At 40.3% G+C, this 25635-nt stretch overlaps 1 protein-coding gene across 2 annotated transcripts; it reads left to right on the forward strand.

Moving 5' to 3' along the window:
* Positions 1 to 354: 354 nt before the first annotated feature.
* Positions 355 to 24395, forward strand: LOC110442400 (serine-rich adhesin for platelets-like). Of its 2 annotated transcripts, XM_021485994.1 has the most exons (7): positions 355 to 500; positions 2730 to 4187; positions 4516 to 4880; positions 14726 to 19435; positions 20738 to 20895; positions 21331 to 21443; positions 21813 to 24395. In XM_021485994.1, exons 2-7 carry the CDS (start codon positions 2929 to 2931, stop codon positions 21955 to 21957), a joined length of 6750 nt encoding a protein of 2249 aa, XP_021341669.1. In that variant the 5' UTR covers positions 355 to 500; positions 2730 to 2928; the 3' UTR covers positions 21958 to 24395. The 2 variants fall into 2 exon arrangements, with proteins under 2 accessions (XP_021341669.1, XP_021341670.1); XM_021485995.1 differs by lacking the exons at positions 355 to 500; positions 2730 to 4187 and adding an exon at positions 10817 to 10836 and having other exon boundaries at positions 4702 to 4880.
* The last annotated feature ends 1240 nt before the right edge of the window (positions 24396 to 25635 follow it).

A 25635-nucleotide genomic window follows, 5' to 3' on the forward strand; every position in this document is an offset into this window, starting at 1 on the left:
AGCATAAAGTGTTGGAATCGGATATATTCTCGAGTTATTTAGACTATGTGGAAATCTGAACGGAAAGCAGTGCTACTGCTAGGCCGATAACGGTAGTCAGTACAACAGGTGCCCGTCGATATAATTAGTATAGGCTTGTATATCTATTCCTTATGATAACATCACAAAACGTTTATGTCCTTCTGAAGCATGTGTAGTTATAATCAACGCTGATTAAAATTATGAAAATGTGATGCGTGCAAGAGGCGATCGATGACTGTTATGAACTCATAACGTTTCCCGATGTGTATTGCAAGGCTCTGCATGATAATTGCGTTGACATCGCATTGCATCATGGGTATTGACACATGCGCACTGAACCGTCAGCCATTTTCTGCAGAATGTTTTGCCTGATGAAAAATTCGATGTAAATATGGCTTACTTTGAATCAACATTCTGTAAAGATGGCTTCATTGTGTGGATCTACAGCTATACAGGAATATCAGACTACATTATGCACGGTATGTTATCGCCCTTATTTGCCCAAGGAGTCGGTGGCTTTCGTTCAGTGACCCTAACGTTGACACTAATCGGTTGCTCGCGTCCGGGTCTGGGATGTTAAAAGTTACACGCGAAATTACTTCTAAAATTATTTTGACAGCCGCTTTACAACATGTGTACTTTCGATTTGTAATTCCTAACAACATTTCGTACACCATAATTGCAAAATTCTTGTAGTTTTTAATTAAATACGATGTAAAAACAGTTCGACAGTGTCCATGTGTGTACACTTTCGTAACCGCAAAATGTCAACAAAAAGGTGACGGGACGTTCACTGGTGTATGTAACGTAAACAGTGTACCGTAACGGGTGATCCCACCGGGACACACCGAAACGTGTTTCCTTGTTTATGTTTAAATTAGTTACGTCATATTTTCGAAGATTGAGCTGCTAACCTAGATAAGCTAGTCGGACAGACATAGCCGTCTGCTTTCCCATTTATTTAGGTCATGAAACCAGACACATTCTGAGACACAAGTGGCATTATAATCAGAAAATCCGTTTGCTGTCCTATTTTACAGGTTCGCATTTGTAACATTTGAAATTAACTGCATCTTTTGTTTGTCAAGACCAATTAAATATTAGTAAAAAGGAAGAACTATATAATTAAATCATAATATCTAGGCTAGTAGCTTTAAGGCTATAGGTTACATGTTGGTCAGAAATGTGCAGAGATACTTTTCCCCATTAAATATGTTTTAAAGAGGAGATGTAATTGTATTCTTCATTTTCTATTTGTAATGGGACCATTCTTCCAGCAGCAATTTTAGTACCATGTCACCTAATCACGAAGATCGATACTTTTATTTAATACCAACTCTCACTAATTTTGAAAGAGAGTCAGACTCTTGATTTTGAACCCTAAAATTGAGCATGTTCAACAAGTGACTTTGCTGTAAACTATTCTGGAGGAATACTATTTCCTAAGATCTGATGATGTTATCTGAAAGAACAGCTCCAAACATGTCATCAAACACATCATTTAAAGGTGTTATGTACACACATTTTATTCATGATTTTCATTCTGAGCAAGTGTTTTTTCCCCCATGAAAATTATAAAAAAAAGTATGATATTGCAGTGCATATACTGTACACAACCAAGGCCATATCTTAATCCACCCTAGGTCGCTGGAGTAAGCAAGAAACGTTATAATTAAGCATCTTGCTCAAGGATACAAAATACATATATGTCTAGATTTGTTTTATATATTATTTATCATGATTCCTCTATAAGTGTTTGCCATTTCAGCCTACATGTAGTTTCAGTCTTTAATTGCAGTTAAAGGTCCCCATATATCCATGTCACTGCCAAATACATAATAGAGATGAAATTAACAAAAAACAATCAGCAAAGTATTCTAGGTACACGTGTACAAAAATCAGCTTGTCTACACCAGGATTCCAACCCTGGACTTCAACTGTTTTGCTGTAGCTTTAACCAACTAAACTACTCGGTCAACGGAAGTGTCACAAACCAACTGTCCTACATTAACATTTATGTATCCAAAACAAAATATATGAAAAACCACAGTGCAGTAGGACAGGGAACCTTATAGACCAATCAGAAGTAAGGAAACATTTTTCACTGAATATTTAAGTTTGTCGTGACAGTTCTACCTGACAGCTGACTTCAAATCACGGACTTGTCATTATAGGCAAGCATACACTACTGCGGTACAGTGTCTCTTTGTGGGGGGNTAAATTATATTTGGGTGTCTTATTCATTTTTCCAGTATGAAGATTATACCTGTAGGGCTGTCATATAGGGGAAGCTGGTTTATCACAAAATACAGCAGGGTTTTTGCCTGGTGTTTATAGGGTCCGGTACAGGGACCCTGTAGCTACAATTATAGCTTATATTATGTGTGAAACGTTCAAAGTATTACTGTCAATAAAGGAGCATTCAAAATACGTCAATAATATATAATGGTAATTTGAAATTTCTTCTTCTTCTGTATTAGGGGACTGCGAATCATGGTCATGACATCCTGGCCAAGTACAATGTTTGTTTTAATTATGAATTTATTTTGTTCACTTAGATAAGAAAAGAAATTGCTATTGTGGATGAAATTCAACCTTGACATAGGTCATATGCTTTCAATGAGTTTCATTTCTCCTTTGAACTTATATTTTTATTTTCATGAAAACAGAAGTTAATGTTTTAAAAAATCTGTCTTTTGTCTTTTCAGATATGTTTAGTAACATAGTTTTTGAAGCATGATGTGTTTTTCTGAATGGAAACGAAAAAGACAGTGAATAACTCGCATGAAGACATTGACTATATAGTGAACTTGTGTCAGAGAAGGGCAGTGCTGTGTGTGAACGGTCGGCTTAAGGCTATTGTGTTAGATGATGGGATGAAGGCCTGGGCAGTGGTGGTGTGATATTATGGATCCTAACCACCGGAATGCCCAGCCTATGGGAGCCGGCATGTCCCATATGTTCCCTGTGGCCCAGGGGACAGGGTACGAGCTGCAGTATGGGCAGGTGCAGGGATTCCAGCAGGCACAGAACAAACCCTTCAACATACCTGGCATGATGGGAAATAACGCCTTCATCCCAAATTATCCCATGATGCACCAAGGCCAGGGGTCTGTTCTCGCTAATGTTCAGGGCGGGATGCCGACAGCCGGGTCAGGTAGCACTGGAGCTCTGCCGTCCATGGGGACGTTTGTTGGTAATTTTAATCAGGCTAATATCACCATGGGGCATTGTGTGCTGCCCAACACTGGCTATAAAGGTCTGGACAGTTGGCACAGTCCCTCCCAGCAGTCTGCAGGGGCAGTCAACGCTCTGCCTAGCTTTGGACACTTTCTCATGCATCAGCCATACCAGCAACCCTCTACACAGCAACAACACCAACAACAACAACAACAGCTTCAGCAACAACAACTGCAACAACAGATCTTTCAAACCAATCAAAACCAAAATCGATTCCCAAGCGCCTTACTACAACATGGAAATCTAGGCCAATTTGTACCCAATTCCTCAAATGTTTCTGGAATGATTGCAAACCTTGGAAATCAACCGCAAAGCTTCAGCAGCGTAAATATGAAAATCAACATGAGTGCTAATCTGGTTGGTAACTTCAGCCAGTTTTCTAACGCTAATGTGATGGGATGTCAAAACCTGCCTGGACCTGCTAATCCTTGTGGTGCTACAGTGCTGAATTCGTCTCAAGTCCCCAGTAGTAGTGTTACTCCCTGTCTACAGCCACAGTTGACGTTATCATCCCCGCCCATCATGTCTTCGCACGTTGCTGCCAGCTGTAACCAGGTTACCAGCACCACTTCCTCTGTCATCACCATCAACAGCACTACGTGTACAACACCTGTCATAGCACACATGCATAGCACGTCTGTTACGCCAGCTGTCGTTCCGTCAACGCATGTCACCATGGCAACATCACATAGCAACATATCGGCTGTGGTAGACAGGAAGTTGGTGGGCACATCAATAACAAAAAAGGAACCATATCTACTAGGTTGTGATTATAAGGGACAGGAGGATATAAAACCTACACTTCAGTGTTCTAGTAAAGGAGGGTCAGACACTCCAGGTCAGTCAGGCCCACCCTCATCTAACCATGTGATCATCCCCTTTGGTTGGAGAAGGGTAGTGGAAGAAGGTGCTATTGTCTACTACAGGTAACTACAGAAAACAAATTTCATTTATCTTGGCCATAATTTTAAGTTTCTAAGGAACAGAAAAGTGATCAGGAGACATTCTTATTGAAAACCATTTACAAGTAATAGTTATGACATCTAAAGATTCAGTGCAAATCTTTTTCAATTTAGATTTTGTGATTAAGCTTTCTTACAATTCAAAAGTAAAAATTCTTCAAAGATCTTACTTTTTATGCTATTGCTCATTTCACACTTTAGGTAGCTAAAAACAGTTAACTAAAATATAGAGAAATGTATGCAAAAGTATATACTTGCAAAATTCTCCAACGACATTTGTTTCCTGTTTCAGTCCAAGTAATACCAAATTGTCTTCAACTCAAGAGATTGGTCAGTATTTGTCCAGAGAAGGTACATGCAAGTGTGGGCTGGAATGTCCAGTGATGGTGGACAAAGTGTTCAGTTTTGACATAACAATTCAATCAAGGCAGTGGATGTTAGACGTTCATTGTGCAGAAGATCTGACCAAACTTTGTAATCATAAACGAAAAATAATTGCCATGGCGACATTTCAGAACAGTCGAACATTTCAATCCTCATTACCAGTGACATCACCTGTGTCAACACAATGTGTGACGAGTGTGGCTATCAGTTCCAGCTTATCTACATCAACTACCACCAGTATTACAACCCCGGTCCCCTGCAACTCCAAAAAAGGTCAGTATATTATTACCACCAGTATATATATCTACCCTGGTCCCCAGCAACTCTAAGAAAGGTCAGTATATTACTGCCACCAGTATTACAACCCCGGTCCCCAGCAACTCCAAAAAAGGTCAGTATATTATAATTACTGCCACCAGTATTACAACCCCGGTCCCCAGCAACTCCAAGAAAGGTCAGTATATTATAATTACTGCCACCAGTATTACAACCCGGGTCCCCAGCAACTCCAAGAAAGGTCAGTACGTATAATATCACTGACATTATAATAACCCTGGACCCTTGCAACCCAAAGAAAGGTCAGTATATAACTACTGCTGGAGTTACTTATCAGGACAACGCACTTCCAAGAAAGGTAAGCCACAAGTGTTACTTCCCCAAGGCCTCTCTACACTTTCACTAGTGTTATATGCTTATTTGTTTACTCCTACCAATATAAACTCCCCTGTCTGTTTACTACCACCAGTATTACCTCCACTGTCTGTTTACCTTACCAGTATTACCTCCCCTGTCTGTTTACCTTACCAGTATTACCTCCCTGTGTCTGTTTACTACCACCAGTATTACCACCAGTATTACCTCCCCTGTCTGTTTACTACCCACAGTAATACCTCCCCTGTCTGTTTACCTTACCAGTATAACCTCCCCTGTCTGTTTACTACCACCAGTATTACCACCCGTCTGTATACTACCACCAGTATTACCTCCCTTGTCTGTTAACCACCACCAGTATTACCTCCCCTGTCTATTTACTACCACCAGTATTACCTCCCCTGTCTGTTTACCTTACCAGTATTACCTCCCTAGGTCTGTTTACTACCACCAGTATTACCTCCCCGTGTCTGTTTGCTACCACCAGTATTACCTCCCTTGTCTGTTTACTACCACCAGTATTACCTCCCCTGTCTATTTACTACCACCAGTATTACCTCCCTTGTCTGTTAACAACCACCAGTATTACCTCCCCTGTCTGTTTACTACCACCAGTATTACCTCCCTTGTCTGTTTACTACCACCAGTATAACCTCCCCTGTCTGTTTACTACCACCAGTATTACCTCCCTTGTCTGTTTACTACCACCAGTATTACCTCCCCTGTCTGTTTACTACCACCAGTATTACCTCCCTTGTCTGTTTACTACCACCAGTATTACCTCCCCTGTCTGTTTACTACCACCAGTATTACCTCCCTTGTCTGTTTACTACCACCAGTATTACCTCCCCTGTCTGTTTACTACCACCAGTATTACCTCCCTTGTCTGTTTACTACCACCAGTATTACCTCCCCTGTCTGTTTACTACCACCAGTATTACCTCCCTTGTCTGTTTACTACCACCAGTATTACCTCCCCTGTCTGTTTACTACCACCAGTATTACCTCCCTTGTCTGTTTACTACCACCAGTATTACCTCCCCTGTCTGTTTACTACCACCAGTATTACCTCCCTTGTCTGTTTACTACCACCAGTATTACCTCCCCTGTCTGTTTACTACCACCAGTATTACCTCCCTTGTCTGTTTACTACCACCAGTATTACCTCCCCTGTCTGTTTACTACCACCAGTATTACCTCCCTTGTCTGTTTACTACCACCAGTATTACCTCCCCTGTCTGTTTACTACCACCAGTATTACCTCCCCTGTCTGTTAACAACCACCAGTATTACCTCCCCTGTCTGTTTACTACCACCAGTATTACCACCCCTGTCTATTTACTACCACCAGTATTACCTCCACTGTCTGTTTACCTTACCAGTATTACCTCCCCTGTCTGTTTACCTTACCAGTATTACCTCCCCAGGTCTGTATACTACCACCAGTATTACCACCCCTGTCTGTATACTACCACCAGTATTACCTCCCTTTTCTGTTTACTACCACCAGTATTACCACCCCTGTCTGTATACTACCACCAGTATTACCACCCCTGTCTGTATACTACCACCAGTACTACCTCCCTTTTCTGTTTACTACCACCAGTATTATCTCCCTTGTCTGTTTACAATCACCAGTATCACCTCCCCTGTCTGTTTACTACCACCAGTATTACTTCCCCTGTCTGTATAATACCACCAGTGTTACCTCCTCTGTCTGTATAATACCACCAGTGTTATCTCCCTTATCAGTATTTTACCACCAGTATAACCTCCCTTGTCTGTATACTACCACCAGTATAACCTCCCTTGTCTGTTTACTACCACCAGTATTACCTCCCCTGTCTGTTTACAATCACAAGTATCACCTTCCCTGTCTGTATAATACCACCATTATTATCTCCCCTGTCTGTATAATACCACCAGTGTTACCTCCCTTGTCTGTTTACTACCACCAGTATTACTTCCCCTGTCTGTTTACAAACAAAAGTATCACCTTCCCTGTCTGTATAATACCACCATTATTACCTCCCCTGTCTGTATAATACCACCAGTGTTATCTCCCTTATCAGTATTTTACCACCAATATTACCTCCCCTGTTTGTAAACCACCCACAGTGTTATCTTCCTTGTGTCGTGTGTGTATACTACCAGCAGCAATATTTTCCTGTATTATAGAATTAAAACCATGAAATTCTAAAATTGATATTTATTTCTTTACGTAGGTACAGGTGAAAATAACTTGTTTATTGTTAAAAAGCTCCTTAAATTGTCTACGTCTTTTCTCTTCTGTCCCAGTTCATTTACACCAGTGAAATCAAACCAGCATCATTAATCGCTAGATACATGTATAGTCAAACCTGTCTTAGCGGCCACCTGTTATAAACAGTGACCTGTCGTTAGCAGTCGGTTTTCCTACCCCAGTTTGACTGTTGACATCACCTCAATTATAAACATCTCGTGAATGACACTCGATTACTGATGGGCGTATGGTTATCTAGCACTACCCTTCAAGACAATAGATAGCCAAACATTGGCAAAATTAATATAAAGGACTTAAAATATATATAAAAAAAAAAAGGATTTAGTAACACAAGATAAACAGAGTGTACTATCACAATACTCATGATGAATTGTCTTAGAATTTCATCAGCATGTCATAAATGATTTTTGTTCATTCTAAACTTGTTGGTAGATGTTATAAAATCCTACTTATTCACGGTCACATGGGTCAAATATAAAAAAAAAAAAAAAAAAAAAAAAATTTTTTAAAAAAAANAAAACTGACAGGTCTAGAGTCAGGATATCTGGCTTCCAGGGACATCGATAGAGCCTGGGAAAGTTTGATAACTAATTATATGACCTTGACCCTCTATTTTGGTCACAGAGGTACAACATGTCAAAACATTCAAGTGACTTCTTCTGAAGATTCAAAATGCCTAGAGTCATCTTACTTGGCTAGTAGCTTTCTGGGGTGGAGCCTGGCACAGTTTGGAAACAAATATGGCCCTGACCTTTTTTCATCATAAGAGTCAAATGTCTAAACATTTAGACGATTTCTTTTTAGCCTATCATCATCTGATGGTGGGCTATTCAAATCACCCTGTGTCTGTGGTCCGTCGTCAGTCCTTAAACAATTCTTGTTATCGGTATTTCTCAAGAAGTACTGGAGGGAACTTTCTCAAATATTTTAGGTAGGTTCCCCTTGGTCCTTAGCTGTGCAGGGCAACTAGTAAACAACATGGCAGACAGGTAGCCATCTTGGAATTTGATACTGATGGTTTGTTGTCGCTATTTCTCGGGAAGTACCAGAGGGATCTTTCTCAAATTTTATATGTAGGTTCCCCTTGTTCCCTTGTTGTGCAGCAGTGTCTGAAATAGATGGTTGGCTGCTCGCCAATGGCGATTAAAATCTTGCTCGGGTGACCAAAAGTTGTCAAAAGTGAGGTAGTCACTGGCCCAACAAAAATAGTTTGGGCGACTGTTGAAAATTAATGAATTAAAGAAAGTATAGTCCCTTCCACATTAACTGGGGGGGCAGTACATTTTTCAGTTATCATTACTTCAATTTGAATCGAACTGTCCGTGATTTAGAACATGTGATGATTTTTTTTCAGATTTTCTATATAAAAATACTGCCAGGGTGTCTTCTTTGAGGTGCGAGTTTTGTGTATTTCTTTGGGAAATACTGAATGGAGTGGTTCATGTCGGGTTTTAACTAGGGATGAAGAATCAAAAATATAATGTTTTATTCTGTTTTACATATTACAAACATTGTCATGTTATATATAATTTAAATGTGCTAAAGCATTGTGTTAAATGCTGTGGAAATATTTCTTCCAAAAATTATTTGGGCCACCAATATATAGATCAAAAGTTACCTCAAGGTGCATTTACTGTCAACATGACTCGATCAAACAGATTAGAGGAAAGAAGAGAAAAGATCGAACTGACAAAGAACTAATGAAGATGGTACAATGGTGGGCACCAAGATCCCTTTTGGATCTCTTATTATATACACTTCAAATGTTTTTAACTGAATACATTTGTCATCATTTAGGAGTATTTAAAAAAATATTAATTCATATTTGTACAGATTTGTTTTATAAATTAGTTCTGGCCTGGGATATCGCAATGGGGCTCTTGGTAATCTTGCACACTTAATATATATATAACTTGTCTACTTGAAGTGAATACACTTAAACAGTTATATTAAGGTACATCTTTTAGTTTGCTATCTTGATTATTGCCAATGACATGTATTGCAGGGTGTTTATTTTTATGATGACACTTAAATCTGTAATATTTTGTCAATCGTCCTCACATGAGTATTAACCCTGGACGGATTGGTCGAGTGGTTAACACTCCGGCCTTCCAAGCAGGCGGCCGGGGTTTGATCCCCGAAGTCGCTGTACGCATGGAATATTCAGAGAAAGTGTTTTTCTCCTGCCCACACAACTCCAACAACCTAGATGGAGTATAAAATGGTCTGGGGTGGGTGTTGCGGTATCTATGCTGTAGCATTCAAGTGAGGTGGCACTATAAATGATACCATTAGAATCACGGTCCCACTACAAACAGAACACAATACATATCCAGCACACACACAGGCATACGCACATAGGGAGATATTAGCCAGGTGGCATAGGACTAGTAGTTAGCGCCTGATAAGGCAGCTCCTGTGAATTCCTCAATATTGTATTGATTTAAAAATATATGCTAATTGTATTGACTGTATAAAATTGTATATCTATGTACTGTAAAGCGCTTTAGAGCGGTTTATGTTAGCTAGATAGGGCGCTATATCAAATGTTGTATATTATTATTTATTTATGTGAGGCATTAAAAAACAAACAACATATTTTGTCAAGCCTCTTCATTATATAAACTCTCAATACTTGGTTTACTGTGTATTACTAGAGTAAAATGGTTTACTCAGCAAAATACTTAAAGCAGCGTTGAGCTTAACAGACCAGGACAAGTGGATGCTAGCTATAGGCAGCACTTGTGTTCAAAAAATAAATAAAACTATGACCAGATCAATAATAATAGAATTGGTGAAGTAATGAAAGGTGGCTGATGTGTAGATATAATTGACAAGTTGGGCTATCTCAAGTGACTAACTCGCAGACGTGCGTGCAACAATCGATTGTTTCACTATCGAAATTTGCAATGTGTGCTTGCCTTCCCATGCCCAGCATGCACTTGCTAGACGTACATGCCAAATCTCCGGGGCAATCAAAGTACATGGCATCCGATACTAGAGTTAGCTCAGAGCTGTGCGTTTTTATAGTCAGGTTTTTATGTGGTACCATATCACACAGACTGTATCCAGTGAAATAAAGTCTATTGATTAATGTACCTATCCCCAACACGCCTTTAGCACTCTTAACGTTCTTGTTGCATGATAAGCAATCAATTCTACAAATAATCTTTATTGTACAGGATTTTACAATGTCGGATATTGAATTATGCTGCTTGATTGATGAAATCAGTGTGAAGTATTAAAAAGAAGTCCAATGATCAAATTTTACTTACAAATATTTATTTCTGTTTAGAGTTACGTCCAGAAAAGAAGGTGTGTAAGCATTTAGTTTTGCTTTTCATAAAGCTTTTCCTGCATTGTCTGTATGGAACACAAATCCTGACTAAAGCAGTGCTTGTCTGAAAAAGTAGAACATTTCCATGGTCCATGATAACCTGTTACAAATGATATATATGTTTAATTTGTTAAACCGATTATAGCTAACTCAAAATTGTCATTTGCCGGTAGTTGTAGCAGTTTTACCTAGGTAATTGTGCCAAGTATTAACCATTGTTATACTATGTAACCATGGTCCTCTCTGAAGTGTCCCGTTTGCCGGTAGTAGTATCAGTTTTACCTAGGTAATTGTGCCAAGTATTAACCATTGTTATACTATGTAACCATGGTCCTCTCTGATGTGTCCCGTTTGCCGGTAGTTGTAGCAGTTTTACCTAGGTAATTGTGCCAAGTATTAACCATTGTTATACTATGTAACCATGGTCCTCTCTGAAGTGGCCCATTTGCCGGTAGTTGTAGCAGTTTTACCTAGGTAATTGTGCCAAGTATTAACCATTGTTATACTATGTAACCATGGTCCTTCTCTGAAGTGTACCATTTGGCTTGACCAGGTTCTTTGTAACCAATTTTCAGACACCTGGTAAAAATTAATACTTTGTATTTCTGGACTGGAAAAAAAAATTAATAATTCATCAACGTCGGTGATTGCACACAACCGTGTGTCTGATCCAATTCCAATGCAATATATAGACAGTAAGACCTCAATATGATGACCTGCTTCATTTGCCTCCTTGCTTACTGCAAACATATTTCATAGAATTTTTTCTTATATTCTTAAGAATTCCTTTTATTGTGTTACCCTCGATTTATCATCAAACCCTTTTATATCGCCATAATGTCTCTTGGCAAAAGGTGACAATATAATGGGAGTTTTTTCTGTATGGAAAACATAATAATAGTAATTGATCATGATGTTTTAATTTGTCTACATTTATGAACTATCAGTATAAACAGGTGGGAAAAATTGATGTTAATTTGTCAGTAATAGTATTTAATTTGTAACAGTTCTATAGAAATCAGTGTGAAATGTATGCTACTGTGTTAATTAAATTGTAGGAATTAATAACAATGTACTTGGTGCACAACAGATACATACCAGTATGATGAATTATATACTCTTCACCCTAAATATTGGGTTAACATAACATAAAAAACATGACATTTAAATGCATTTATTGAAAATATAAAGAGAAAAAGTTAATTAAAAAATAATTTATATATATGTAAAAGAAATGTCAATTTCAATGAGTATGTTTTGTATTTATATACAAAACACTTATACATATAAACAATTGTTATTATTATTTTTCTATTGATCAGTATACATCTGGAGTTTCTATACAAATTTAATTTAACAAACCATTTTTAGGTCACCTGAGCTTTGCTCAAAGGGAAAATTAACCAATATTTCAAAAATCTTCTTCTCCAGACTCAGTGGTACTACACTCATTTTCTCTACATGGAAAGAAAGATTATCAGGGGCTTCACTTAAAATGTAAATTTCAGGACCCCCAAGCTATCCGTTCTCCCTTGGGGAGGGGGTAAAGTTTACAATAGTTTATATAGGGAAATAACACTTTACGGTATATTTTGACAACTTTCTGTAGGAAATTATTTTTTCTTGTTGAGAATTATCCTTGGAGGCTTCTTGCATCAATTGTAAAATTGAGATTCCTACCCCAACCCCTGGGGCCAGGGCGGGGCCCCAAAGGGAAAATTAACCAATATTTCAAAAATCTTCTTCTCCAGACTAAGAGGTACTACACTCGTTTTCTCTACATGGAAAGAAAGATTATCAGGGGCTCCACTTAAATTGTAAATTTCAGGACCCCCGAGCTATCCGTGCTCTCTTGGGGAGGGGGTAAAGTTTACTATAGTTTATATAGGGAAATAACACTTTTGGGTATATATATTTTATCCATTCTCAGCAGAAAATTACTCAAACTTAGTCAGAATCATCTTTGGTGAATGAGAGTATTACTTTGTAAAATTGGGATTCCTGCCCCATCCCCAGGGGCCAGGGCGGCGCCCCAAAGGGAACATTTACCAATATTTTCAAATTCTTATCCTTTGATGACATGACTAGTATTGTATTTCACTTAGTTTACATGCGGATTTCCAAATCACATCTAAACAATAAAATAAAGCTACCAGTACCTATGATATAACTCAGGTGACCACTAAGGCCCTTGGGCCTCTTGTTGATATACCTGTAAAAGGGTAGAATTTCCCAATCCAGTTTTGTATAAGCGACAGTGTATATAATGGGAAAAAATGTCCATATGCCCCACAACTCTTCATGCTTGGGTAGAATTTATGTGTCTCCCGACACCTCTAGCTGAGATATAGTATAATTTCTATATCCCAACTTACAGGTACTTAATTATGATAGGGGAGAATTTCTATACTCCCACACTTACAGGTACTTGCTTATGATAGGGGGCGGGGGGGAAGTTCTATACTCCCACACTTACAGGTACTTAATTATGATAGGGGAGAATTTTTATACTCCCACACTTACAGGTACTTGATTATGATAGGGGAGAATTTCTATACTCCAACACTTACAGGTACTTAAATATGATAGGGCAGAATTTCTATACTCCCACACTTACAGGTACTTAATTATGATAGGGCAGAATTTCTATACCCCCCACACTTACAGGTACTTGATTTTGATAGGGCAGAATTTCTATACTCCCACACTTACAGGTACTTGATTATGATAGGGGGGGAATTTCTATACTCCCACCTACAGGTACTTAATTATGATAGGGGAGAATTTCTATACTCCCACACGTACAGGTACTTAATTATGATAGGGGAGAATTTCTATGCCCCCCACACTTACAGGTACTTAATTATGATAGGGGAGAAATTCTATACTCCCACACTTACAGGTACTTAATTATGGTAGGGGAGAATTTCTATACTCCCAGACTTACAGGTACTTAATTATGGTAGGGGAGAATTTCTATACCCCCCACACTTACAGGTACTTAATTATGATAGGGGAGAATTTCTCTACTCCCACACCTACTGGTACTTAATTATGTTAGGGGAGAATTTCTATACTCCCACACTTACAGGTACTTAATTATGGTAGGGGAGAATTTCTATACCCCCCACACTTACAGGTACTTAATTATAATAGGGGAGAATTTCTCTACTCCCACACTTACAGGTACTTATGACAGGGGAGAATTTCTATACCCCCACACTTACAGGTACTTAATTATGGTAGGGGAGAATTTCTATACCCTCCACACTTACAGGTACTTAATTATGATAGGGGAAAATTTCTATACCCCCCACACTTACAGGTACTTAATTATGATAGGGGAGAATTTCTATACTCCCACACTTACAGGTACTTAATTATGATGTGGCAGAATTTCTAAACTCCCACACTTACAGGTACTTGATTATGATAGGGGAGAATTTCTATACTCCCACACTTACAGGTACTTAATTATGATAGGGGAGAATTTCTATACCCCCCACACTTACAGGTACTTAATTATGATGGGGGAGAATTTCCATACCCCCAACACCTACTTATGAAAGTACTTAATTGCCTTTCACCAAGACCGCTGGAGTTGGATTCCCTGATCGGGTATTCTTGTTTCCTCCCATATTAAGACCCTCTATGTATGTTTTAGGGGGGCATCAAGAATAATGGATGTCAGTTGGAAAACTTGTTACATAATTGTAAAATAAATACAATTTTTATATTTCTTATACATGTACTTGAAAATTAAAGTGTATGTAGCAATAACAATTTTATAGCAGAAATAACCCGATTTATTGATATTTGTTATGAGTTTGAAACATACTGATCAGTGTTGCTTTGTTTTACTTTCAGAAAGCAAGGGGAAGAAGAAAAAGGGCAGAAGCGGCAGCCAAAATCCATATGACCGCCTCCTAGTCTCCGAGCTTTTGGCACAGAGAGAAAAGTTAAAAAACTCTGCCCTTCAGGCTGCTAACAGGGAGAAAATAACCAGTCCCAACACCTCAGAAGCCCTTACAGCTGGACTTGGCCAGGGAGGAATGAGCGGGAGCAGACAGGTCTCCGGGGATCCCTTTACTGAACATCTGCCAAACTGCAAACAGGACAGTAAATCGCCAGGCGCTCTGAGTGATGGGTCATATGTCAAATCAGGGTCAGCCAGCAGTGATCCCAGCGATGACCTGGGACCTATCAGTTCTAGCAAGGTTGTAAAGCTGGACTTCAGTCATGGCCGTGCCAGTCAAGAGGACTGTAGCATCCCTCCTGGGTCGAGCATACCCAGTGATAATAGCCCTGGACAGACTAGCCACTTTCTTCAGCATCAGAACCAGCTAACGGTACAGACAGTGTTCTCTCAGGAACATCTCAAAGAGCAAGTTTTCATTCAGCAATCTCCGACAAATCCACTACGTAACTCGCCTGGCTATGGATTCATTCCCCCAAACCATACACTCCCCTGTGGCAACTTTGGTTCTAACATCCCATGTGGAAGCTCCCCAGTGAATGTTCCCCAGAATATGGGTGTGGTTGTTCAAGGTGTTCATCAGGGCAACTTTCCAGTGTACCAGCTCCAGAATGCATCTAACAGATTCATGAATCCACAGCTGGATCAGAACCATATAATGGCTGGAACACCATATCACATGAATGCTATGCATGGAATGGGGTTTGGAGGACGGCCACCTTTTAGTGTGAGTCCACAACAGTCTATGTATCATCCGCCAAACCCAGTCTATCAGTCTGTCGACCCTTTATGGACAGAGAAAAAGAAAAGCAAACCCAAGAAATCAAAGGCAAAAAAGGAGAAGCAAAAAGTGAACAGTGTATTTGAAAGTGATACACCTCCCCCAAATGTTGATGTTAGTCAACTCCACGATCAGGGGAGAGGTCCGATTCCAAAAGTCAAATCTTCGTCATCTTTTCTAGAAAATCCCACAGCTTTTTTAGCCGAGCAGACTGCACTTATAAGTAATTCAATGACCTCTACTCTTTCTAGTCCTACCTGTTCTGCGGGCAACACATCTGAGAGCACTTCCACTTCTGTCAGTAAAGACGGAAAAAATGACACTGTTGACGGCGATGTTGTCATCAAGGCCAAATCTGTATCTCAGACATCCAGTAGTTCTGTGATGAACACTACCAGCATTTCACTTCCAAAGCCTATCTTTACCTCGACACAAGCATTAGCACCGGTGTGTGGGGGCACAGTGGTCATGTCCAAAGAATCCTCATCATTCATCAAACCTTCACAGCATCCATTAGAAAGTGCAGGCATATTCCTGAAATTACCCAGCACAATATCTGAATCTCATATACAACTGCCCGACACCAATCAGGACATGTTTACCAAGGACCGTTGTGAGTCACTGTCGCCTGACTCGGGCAGTGAAAGTTTGGTGTTTACAGAGACAATCACACCAAGTTCTGTGGTACACCACACTCCGTCAAACACTGAGGAGGACGGTGGAAGTAAGAATGACTCACAAACTAAAGATAAGAATTTCCCAACTGACAAAACTGTGGTGACAACACAAGTATTAAATGTGACTGGACATAATGTGTCAATGCCATGTAAAACTGTGAATGACGACCACACTCGAGAGAAATCATCACCACTGGACACTAGCGGGCCAAGATTTAACAGGAATGCTGGCGGCACAAACCTGATACAACAGATGCTTGGACATCACAGCTCGACTGAATTCCCAGCCAGTAATCTGCTGTCGGCTGCTGCCCGGGCACAAATGGTACAACAACAACACAGTCACATGAACATCATGATAAACCAACAACAACCTGTGCCCAATATTCAGATCAGCCAGTCGTTCCCAATGGCCATCAACCCTGGTTCCTCCCTGCCTGTGGGGGTGGACGGAAAGTTAGCACCAACCTCAACTGTTATCGGAGCTGGAGCTGACTGTGGGCCTATGATAGTCAATCAAAGTTTATCTGGTGGTCTAGGTGTTGTCACCAATCCTTCACACTCCGGTAGCATTGTGTCTGCATTACAGGGTCAGGCTTCAACAGATTGTTCTTCTTCCCTGCCTACCTCTTTTGGGAAAAGCTACACCGGAGAACAGGATTCTGAGACCTGTGGGCCAGGCACTGACACGATATCTAAGATTCTTGCACAGCCTGTAAATGGTATCAACACGACAGCATTACTAAAACAAGGCAATTTTGATGGCAATCTGATGAAACATCTTGGTAGTTTACCTGTGCAGTCTGTGATGGGTCCTGCCAGCATGAATACACTGGACCATGTCCAGACTAACAGTGTAAACACACCCATGCCACCAATATCCCTGCCGCTTGTTACTGCTGTGACCAACTCCCTAACACAAGTTATCCCAGCAATAGGCACCAATGGCTCTCAGAACCTCCTCAGTCAGCAAGCCATGATGAATCTCTTCAACAACCTGGGACTCAATACGATGCAGAATAGCTCGGCCAACAATCAGGGTGCCCAGATGGTGTTGACCGGTCAAGTCCTACCACAGGATAACATGTCATGTTTATCACTGGTAAACAGTGCAGTTGGACCGAATACCTATCTAAACGGCATCAACCAGTCCCAATTCCAGCGCTTCATTGGCTGTAACAACCTCGCACAAAATATTGACATGGGTAACATGGTCTCTGGCCAGCGTGACTTGATGGACCCAAACGTTCTCAACAAAGCTGGTCCAACAATGACCCAGTTGATACCATCAGACCACCAGGGAGGAGCCATGCAGATGAAATCAGCCATGGCAACACAGTCAGATGACCTACAAGATCAGGTCAACAAGATGCAGTTGCCATGTGAACAGGTGCTGCCCTCTGTGACTACCTCATCTGGTCAGATGGTGCTACTCCCAAATGTGCAGATGCCTCTGTTGCAGGTACTTAATGCCAACCAGATGTCAGCAGCCTCTAACCCTGCCATGCTGGACAAGACAGCTGGCTGTGGCATACAGCAGCAGCCCTACCCCATACAGAGCCAGGCTGACATCCAAGCCTTGATTGGTCAGCTGCAGGCTGGGCTTACCCAGGTGGGCACACCCCTGAACATGATGAATGTCCAACAAGTGTGGAACAACTTGACCACAGGCAGCAACCTGACTGCAATGCAACTGCAGACACTTCAGCTTCAGCAGCAGTTACTTCAGCAGATTCAGCAGCTACAGGGGATGCAGACGCTTATCAGTCAGTTTAACATGCAGAGTAACCCCGGCAACCCCCTCACTAGTATGGCCAACAAAACTGCCTCCACTACAGTCAGCAATGGCCTGGCAGCTGTTGCCATCACCACGGGAAATAGTACAGAAACTTGTCTCACCATGGACGGCAAAACCTTTCTCACACATCCGGTAACAGGAGAGAACATTGTTATGCCTCTGAGAACTGCCGCTGATATGAGTGCATCTGATTTAAAAGTGGACATTCCAACATCAACAGTTATAAGCAATATTGAAAACAGACCAGATTCTTTTGATTCTACGTTTGAAAGACATGATGGAAAAACCAATGAAAGTGATGACTGCAGGACTAACGTGAGCTCCTCTGTATTGGAAGGTTCAGCGAGTTCAGACACTTCATTGGATGTACAAGCCTCTGAAATGCTGAGTGCAACATCTAATACAGCATCATTCTGTGGTACTCTGCCCAACACAGCTCACCTGTCATCTAGTGTGAAATCCTCTGGTACCTTCCTGTCCTGCTCAAGCAGTCAGAGAAATACTACAGATGATACTCTCAATGGTACACAATGTTCGCTGGTCACCACTTCCTGTATCTCCGAACAAGACGTGTCTCCTCAAAGTAGCAATAATTCATCAGTTTCTGACGACTCCAATAAAGCAGAGGATGGCCATGAGAGATATGGGCACTGTGAACAAGACATCACAGATGGAAGTGTGTCACTATGTAAGCAATCTGCGTCCTTAACAACAGAGAGACAAATGTGTGTTGACCAGTGCTTTGACGGCGCCGCAGACCGGCATAATTCTGATTGTGCCGTGCCCAGATCATTATGCTCTGAATCAGAGATGCAAGAGACTTGCAACCGAGCCACCTCTTCATGCAATACCAGTTCTAAATGTGAAGGCATACCAAAACTGAAGTCTAAAAGCAATGCTAGCAAGGTTAAATGTGCAACTACTACTCACCGTGCATTTGATTGCAGTAGTGAACCATCTAGCAGAAACCAAACAAATTCCTCAAGTTTTAAAATCAGCGACGGCAACCAGCAAAGTCGACCTTGTCCTCAGTTAGGTGTAAGCACTGTGTCCTCAACAGTAGGTGCTGTCAACAAAGAAGACAAAATCCGCCAAAAATCTAGTCCAGAGCATGACCCAAGCATTGCAGAAAAACCAAAGGAGGCAAACCTTCCATCAGATGTTGTCACAGCGACCAAGTCTGACCTTGGACACAGGGTTGAGGTCAACTTCTTCCAAGCCAATCACCTAATGAACACTGTGGAACTCTCCAGTGAGCGTGCCCAGAAGGCAGCTGATGCTCTCACTCTCGTCAACAGGGTGGGCAAACGATCACGGGAGATTGACACGGATTCATTCGATGATGGTAAGCTACTTTCTGTTATACCGCGAAACAATCCAGAACAACCAAAATTTCACTTACATGATTCAGTTAATGTCCCGGTTACACTTCTACCATTAACAAGGGCCCACTGCAATGTCCCTGTTACACTTCTACCATTAACAAAGGCCCACTGCATTGTCCTGTTACACTTCTACCATTAACAAAGGCCCACTGCAATGTCCCTGTAACACTTCTACCATTAACAAAGGCCCACTGCAATGACCCGGTTACGCTTCTACCATTAGCAAAGGCCCACTGCAATGTCCCTGTTACACTCCTACCATTAACAAGGGCCCACTGCATTGTCCTGTTACACTTCTACCACTAACAAAGGCCCACTGCATTGTCCTGTTACACTTCTACCACTAACAAAGGCCCACTGCATTGTCCTGTTACACTTATACCATTAACAAAGGCCCACTGCATTGTCCTCTTACACTTCTACCATTAACAAAGGCCCACTGCATTGTCCTGATACCCTTCTACCATTAACAAAGGCCCACTGCAATGTCCCTGTTACACTCCTACCATTAACAAGGGCCCACTGCATTGTCCTGTTACACTTCTACCACTAACAAAGGCCCACTGCATTGTCCTGTTACACTTCTACCATTAACAAAGGACCACTGCAATGTCCCTGTTACACTTCTACCATTAACAAAGGCCCACTGCAATGTCCCTGTTACACTTCTACCATCCTGTTTCCTTTGTACAAATGTTGGCCAGGTTCCCAAGTATCTCAAAAGTCTTAAATGACCTTATTAACGTAAATAATCTTCAATTTCACTTTTATCCTCAGAAGTAATTCAGTAAAGACGTGGCTTTGCTTCTAAATATAAACTGATGAAAATTTTTTCTAATTAAAGTTTTAGAAAAATGATTAAGATTTGTGACTTTCAGGCCAGAATGTGTAAACCTAAATAATTTACATATCTATTAATATTCGCTGGAGTAATATTTGCAGTTCTATCATAACTGTGAAAACTTGTTAAAACATACGTTTGATGATATATATTACAATGTTCTATGCCCGTGCTATATAGTTGTTATGTGTAAGAACCTTGGGTTATCCAGAAGATATATATTACAATGTTCTATGTCCGTGATATATAGTTGTTATGTGTAAGAACCTTGGGTTATCCAGATGATATATATTTCAATGTTCTATGCCCGTGATATATAGTTGTTATGTGTAAGAACCTTGGGTTAACCAGAAGATATATATTACAATGTTCTATGCCCGTGATATATAGTTGTTATGTGTAAGAACCTTGGGTTATCCAGAAGACAGCTCGTCGTCGGAGATGTCACTGTCATCCTACCCTCACAACTTCACTGCTGGCGACCTGGTGTGGGGACAGATCAGGGGTTTCCCATCCTGGCCGGGCAAGGTTGTGGACGAGAGAGAGGTCAAGGAAGGGCATGCTCCTGATGCTGGCAAGGTATTCTTACACAAAATACACTTGATGCTGGCTAAGTACATGTACTAGTCTTACATATATTTCACTTGATACTGGCCAGGTATTCTTAGATAATCTACACTTGATGCTGGCCAGGTATTCTTAGATAATCTACACTTGATGCTGGCCAGGTATTCTTAAATAATCTACACTTGATGCTTGCAGGGTATCCTATTTAATGCTGGAAGATATTCTTATACAGTATACACTTAATGCTAGCTAAGTGTGCTTAAACAACGAACTTTCAATGTCAGTGTCTCAGAACTTGATTAAACAAAACAATTTAAATAGACATCCTAAAAATAAACTTTTACAAAAAGATGTTGGAAGGTCTTTGTGGTAAAATGCTCATGCAAGATGAAGAGTTGACCTTTGACCTAAAGTTGGATAAATTAATCTTTGACCTTTGTGTTTCAGTGCTGGGTACAATGGTTTGGTGACCACACGTTCACAGAGGTAGAACCAGACAAGCTGAAGAGTCTGTCTGAGGGGCTGGAGGCTCACCACCGCGCCAGGAAAAAGTATAGAAAGTGAGGCCATCTTTTACAGTTACGGTCAAAAGGTCATTTTAATGATACTAGATATGTGCTAAAAATGCTTAGTATCATTGAAGAATTTTGGGTCAAGATAGTTAAACTTAAAAAGAATTGTGGGTCGAATAAATTGCTTCAGTGATTTTGTTACAGAGTTCAAATGTCTTTTGAAAAGTTTGATTCAAATGATTCCAAAATATATACACGAATCGAGATTATAAAGTGGTGAATTTTAAATAATTAATTTGATACTGTTTTTCATTTGGATGCTTATTGAGGAACAATGGTGCGCAATGTCTTGACAAAAGAAAAGACTTTTCCGGGTTATGATTTGTCATTACAAATAACTTCACTTTTCTCTACTAGGGGAAGAAAAATGAACTCGAACCTGGAGGCGGCCATCCACGAGGCTATGACTGAACTGGACAGACAAGCCCAGGAAACGGAGAGTAAGATCCAGGCTAAAACGGCCATCCGGGGCAAGACTAACAAGAAACGCAAAGCTAGATGACCTGTTGCTTCTCTAGGATGAAAATTGGGTTATTTAATTACAGAGTTATTGTTTTGTTTGATAATATATCACTGCATTGAATTACTGGGAAAGACTGCTATAACAAAGTTGTTATAAGTGGCATTTTAAGACTGAATTTCTAGACACTTTCATTAAGGTGTTCCCAGAATGTAACTAGTTTACATATTTAATATGAATCGATTACACTGAAGGATGTTGAAGACGTTGCATTATGTGAATGAATTATGATATTTAGTATGATGCTTAGTTATTTGCTTGAAAGATGTAATATTGATCATGTACCGATAGAAACATGTTTAGTTTTGTGATAAGTCGAGATTGCAGTTGCGGGTTGATAGATTTTACTGCAAGTTTAATGATGAAATGTGGATGAAAAAACACGAACGTATGAACAACTTGATAAACATTTTCTTCTGTGTAATGATGGAGACATCTGAAAAATTGTGATATTTTTTGGTTGATTGTCCACCATAGGGTCACATGACACAGAAACTGAAGCAGTACTCCCTGGAACGGTGTTGGGGAAGATCTTCAGATGCAATACATTAACATAGGTTTGTCAATGTGGTACAGTGTTAAATGTTAACATCCTTTCATCATTTCTTTCTTAAGTTCTTAACAAGTTGAACGAAACAAAAACTGTGTTGTTAGCCTCAAACCCCCAGGCTATGATATTAAGTATTGCCTAGTTATGATAAAACATAAAATGTTTTTTCTTGGTTTGTTAGTAAAAATATATATACATATGATGTAATATATGTGATCAAATAATTTCAAATTTCTCACACTACTAAATCATACAAAAATCAGTAAAAAAAACCAATTTTGTCATGAATAGTGTGCTGGTAAGAAATCGGTAAACACACCACCACAAGTAAATGAGCACAACTAACAATATTGTGAGTGTACTCATAATGATGATAATTGAATTTTAAAGTGTTGTTAGATCTTGGTATCAGTGTGAGATCTTGCGCATTCCAAACAGGAGATTGATTTTCTTACACGACAGAGTCTCGTCTGCAGACTCCAGTAGCATGCATGGTGAAAAGGACTGGTCAATTCCACTTGTGATGTGGGTTTGTAGTCAATTCCACTTGTGATGTGGGTTTGTAGTCAATTCCACTTGTGATGTGGGTTTGTAGTCAATTCCACTTGTGATGTGGGTTTGTAGTCAATTCCACTTGTGATGTGGGTTTGTAGTCAATTCCACTTGTGATGTGGGTTTGTAGTCAATTCCACTTGTGATGTGGGTTTGTAGTCAATTCCACTTGTGATGTGGGTTTGTAGTCAATTCCACTTGTGATGTGGGTTTGTAGTCAATTCCACTTGTGATGTGGGTTTGTAGTCAATTCCACTTGTGATGTGGGTTTGTAGTCAATTCCACTTGTGATGTGGGTTTGTAGTCAATTCCACTTGTGATGTGGGTTTGTAGTCAATTCCACTTGTGATGTGGGTTTGTAGTCAATTCCACTTGTGATGTGGGTTTGTAGTCAATTCCACTTGTGATGTGGGTTTGTAGTCAATTCCACTTGTGATGTGGGTTTGTAGTCAATTCCACTTGTGATGTGGGTTTGTAGTCAATTCCACTTGTGATGTGGGTTTGTAGTCAATTCCACTTGTGATGTGGGTTTGTAGTCAATTCCACTTGTGATGTGGGTTTGTAGTCAATTCCACTTGTGATGTGGGTTTGTAGTCAATTCCACTTGTGATGTGGGTTTGTAGTCAATTCCACTTGTGATGTGGGTTTGTAGTCAATTCCACTTGTGATGTGGGTTTGTAGTCAATTCCACTTGTGATGTGGGTTTGTAGTCAATTCCACTTGTGATGTGGGTTTGTAGTCAATTCCACTTGTGATGTGGGTTTGTAGTCAATTCCACTTGTGATGTGGGTTTGTAGTCAATTCCACTTGTGATGTGGGTTTGTAGTCAATTCCACTTGTGATGTGGGTTTGTAGTCAATTCCACTTGTGATGTGGGTTTGTAGTCAATTCCACTTGTGATGTGGGTTTGTAGTCAATTCCACTTGTGATGTGGGTTTGTAGTCAATTCCACTTGTGATGTGGGTTTGTAGTCAATTCCACTTGTGATGTGGGTTTGTAGTCAATTCCACTTGTGATGTGGGTTTGTAGTCAATTCCACTTGTGATGTGGGTTTGTAGTCAATTCCACTTGTGATGTGGGTTTGTAGTCAATTCCACTTGTGATGTGGGTTTGTAGTCAATTCCACTTGTGATGTGGGTTTGTAGTCAATTCCACTTGTGATGTGGGTTTGTAGTCAATTCCACTTGTGATGTGGGTTTGTAGTCAATTCCACTTGTGATGTGGGTTTGTAGTCAATTCCACTTGTGATGTGGGTTTGTAGTCAGTTCCACTTGTGATGTGGGTTTGTAGTCAGTTCCACTTGTGATGTGGGTTTGTAGTCAGTTCCACTTGTGATGTGGGTTTGTAGTCAGTTCCACTTGTGATGTGGGTTTGTAGTCAGTTCCACTTGTGATGTGGGTTTGTAGTCAGTTCCACTTGTGATGTGGGTTTGTAGTCAGTTCCACTTGTGATGTGGGTTTGTAGTTTGGGAATCAATCCAGGAACAATCTCACAAGGCAAACCTCATTTTACTATTGTCACCAAGTTGTTACAGGAAAACTTTAGACACACCTTACCTAGATCACTTTTATATTTGTTGTGTATTAACTACTGCTTTAAAAAAAAGGTTATTTTAATATGACGCTCCTTATACATGTATACACAATCTTCCTCATTTAGAGTCTTTGTTTTGGCTTAGTTTTACTATTAATTGACAGAGAAATTCTTGCAAATGCAGATAATTCGGTGAGAATGATAAAAAGAGGTATGACTTGAGAAACTGTTGATATTTTTATGAGTAAAAGTTGAAAGTCGGGCTGGACTAGACAATAAGGGTAGCGCAAGAGTCAGAGGCTAGTGAAATATCCAGCTGGACTAGACAATAAGGGTAGCCCAAGAGTCTGAGGCTAGTGAAATATCCAGCTAGACTAGACAATAAGGGTAGCCTGATAGTCTGAGGCTAGTGAAATCTCCAGCTAGACTAGACAATAAGGGTAGCCCAAGAGTCTGAGGCTAGTGAAATCCCCAAGCTGGACTAGACAATAAGGGTAGCCCGATAGTCTGAGACTAGTGAAATCTCCAGCTAGACTAGACAGTAAGGGTAGCCCGATAGTCTGAGGCTAGTGAAATAAGGACTAGCTAGACTAGACAATAAGGTTAGCCCAAGAGTCTGAGGCTAGTGAAATCCCCTAGCTGGACTAGACAATAAGGGTAGCCCAAGAGTCTGAGACTAGTGAAATCTCCAGCTAGACTAGACAATAAGGGTAGCTTGATAGTCTGAGGCTTGTGAAATATCCAGCTGGACTAGACAATAAGGGTAGCCCGATAGTCTGAGGCTAGTGAAATCTCCAGCTGGACTAGACAATAAGGTAAGCCCGATAGTCTGAGGCTAGTGAAATAAGGACTAGCTAGACTAGACAATAAGGGTAGCCCGATAGTCTGAGACTAGTGAAATCTCCAGCTGGACTAGACAATAAGGGTAGCCCAAGAGTCTGAGGCTTGTGAAATATCCAGCTGGACTAGACAATAAGGGTAGCCCGATAGTCTGAGGCTTGTGAAATCTCCAGCTGGACTAGACA

Source organism: Mizuhopecten yessoensis, unplaced genomic scaffold, assembly GCF_002113885.1.
Source record: "Mizuhopecten yessoensis strain PY_sf001 unplaced genomic scaffold, ASM211388v2 scaffold716261, whole genome shotgun sequence".
Classification (NCBI taxonomy): domain Eukaryota; kingdom Metazoa; phylum Mollusca; class Bivalvia; order Pectinida; family Pectinidae; genus Mizuhopecten; species Mizuhopecten yessoensis.

What these genes read in the sequence shown, in the direction of transcription:
- LOC110442400 (XM_021485994.1), top strand. Translation starts at nt 2,929, where the DNA reads ATGGATCCTAACCACCGGAATGCCCAGCCTATGGGAGCCGGCATGTCC. An exon ending in GGTGCTATTGTCTACTACAG is followed by an intron (nt 4,188 to 4,515) that starts GTAACTACAGAA and finishes TTCCTGTTTCAG; the next exon opens with TCCAAGTAATACCAAATTGT. An exon ending in CCCCTGCAACTCCAAAAAAG is followed by an intron (nt 4,881 to 14,725) that starts GTCAGTATATTA and finishes TTTTACTTTCAG; the next exon opens with AAAGCAAGGGGAAGAAGAAA.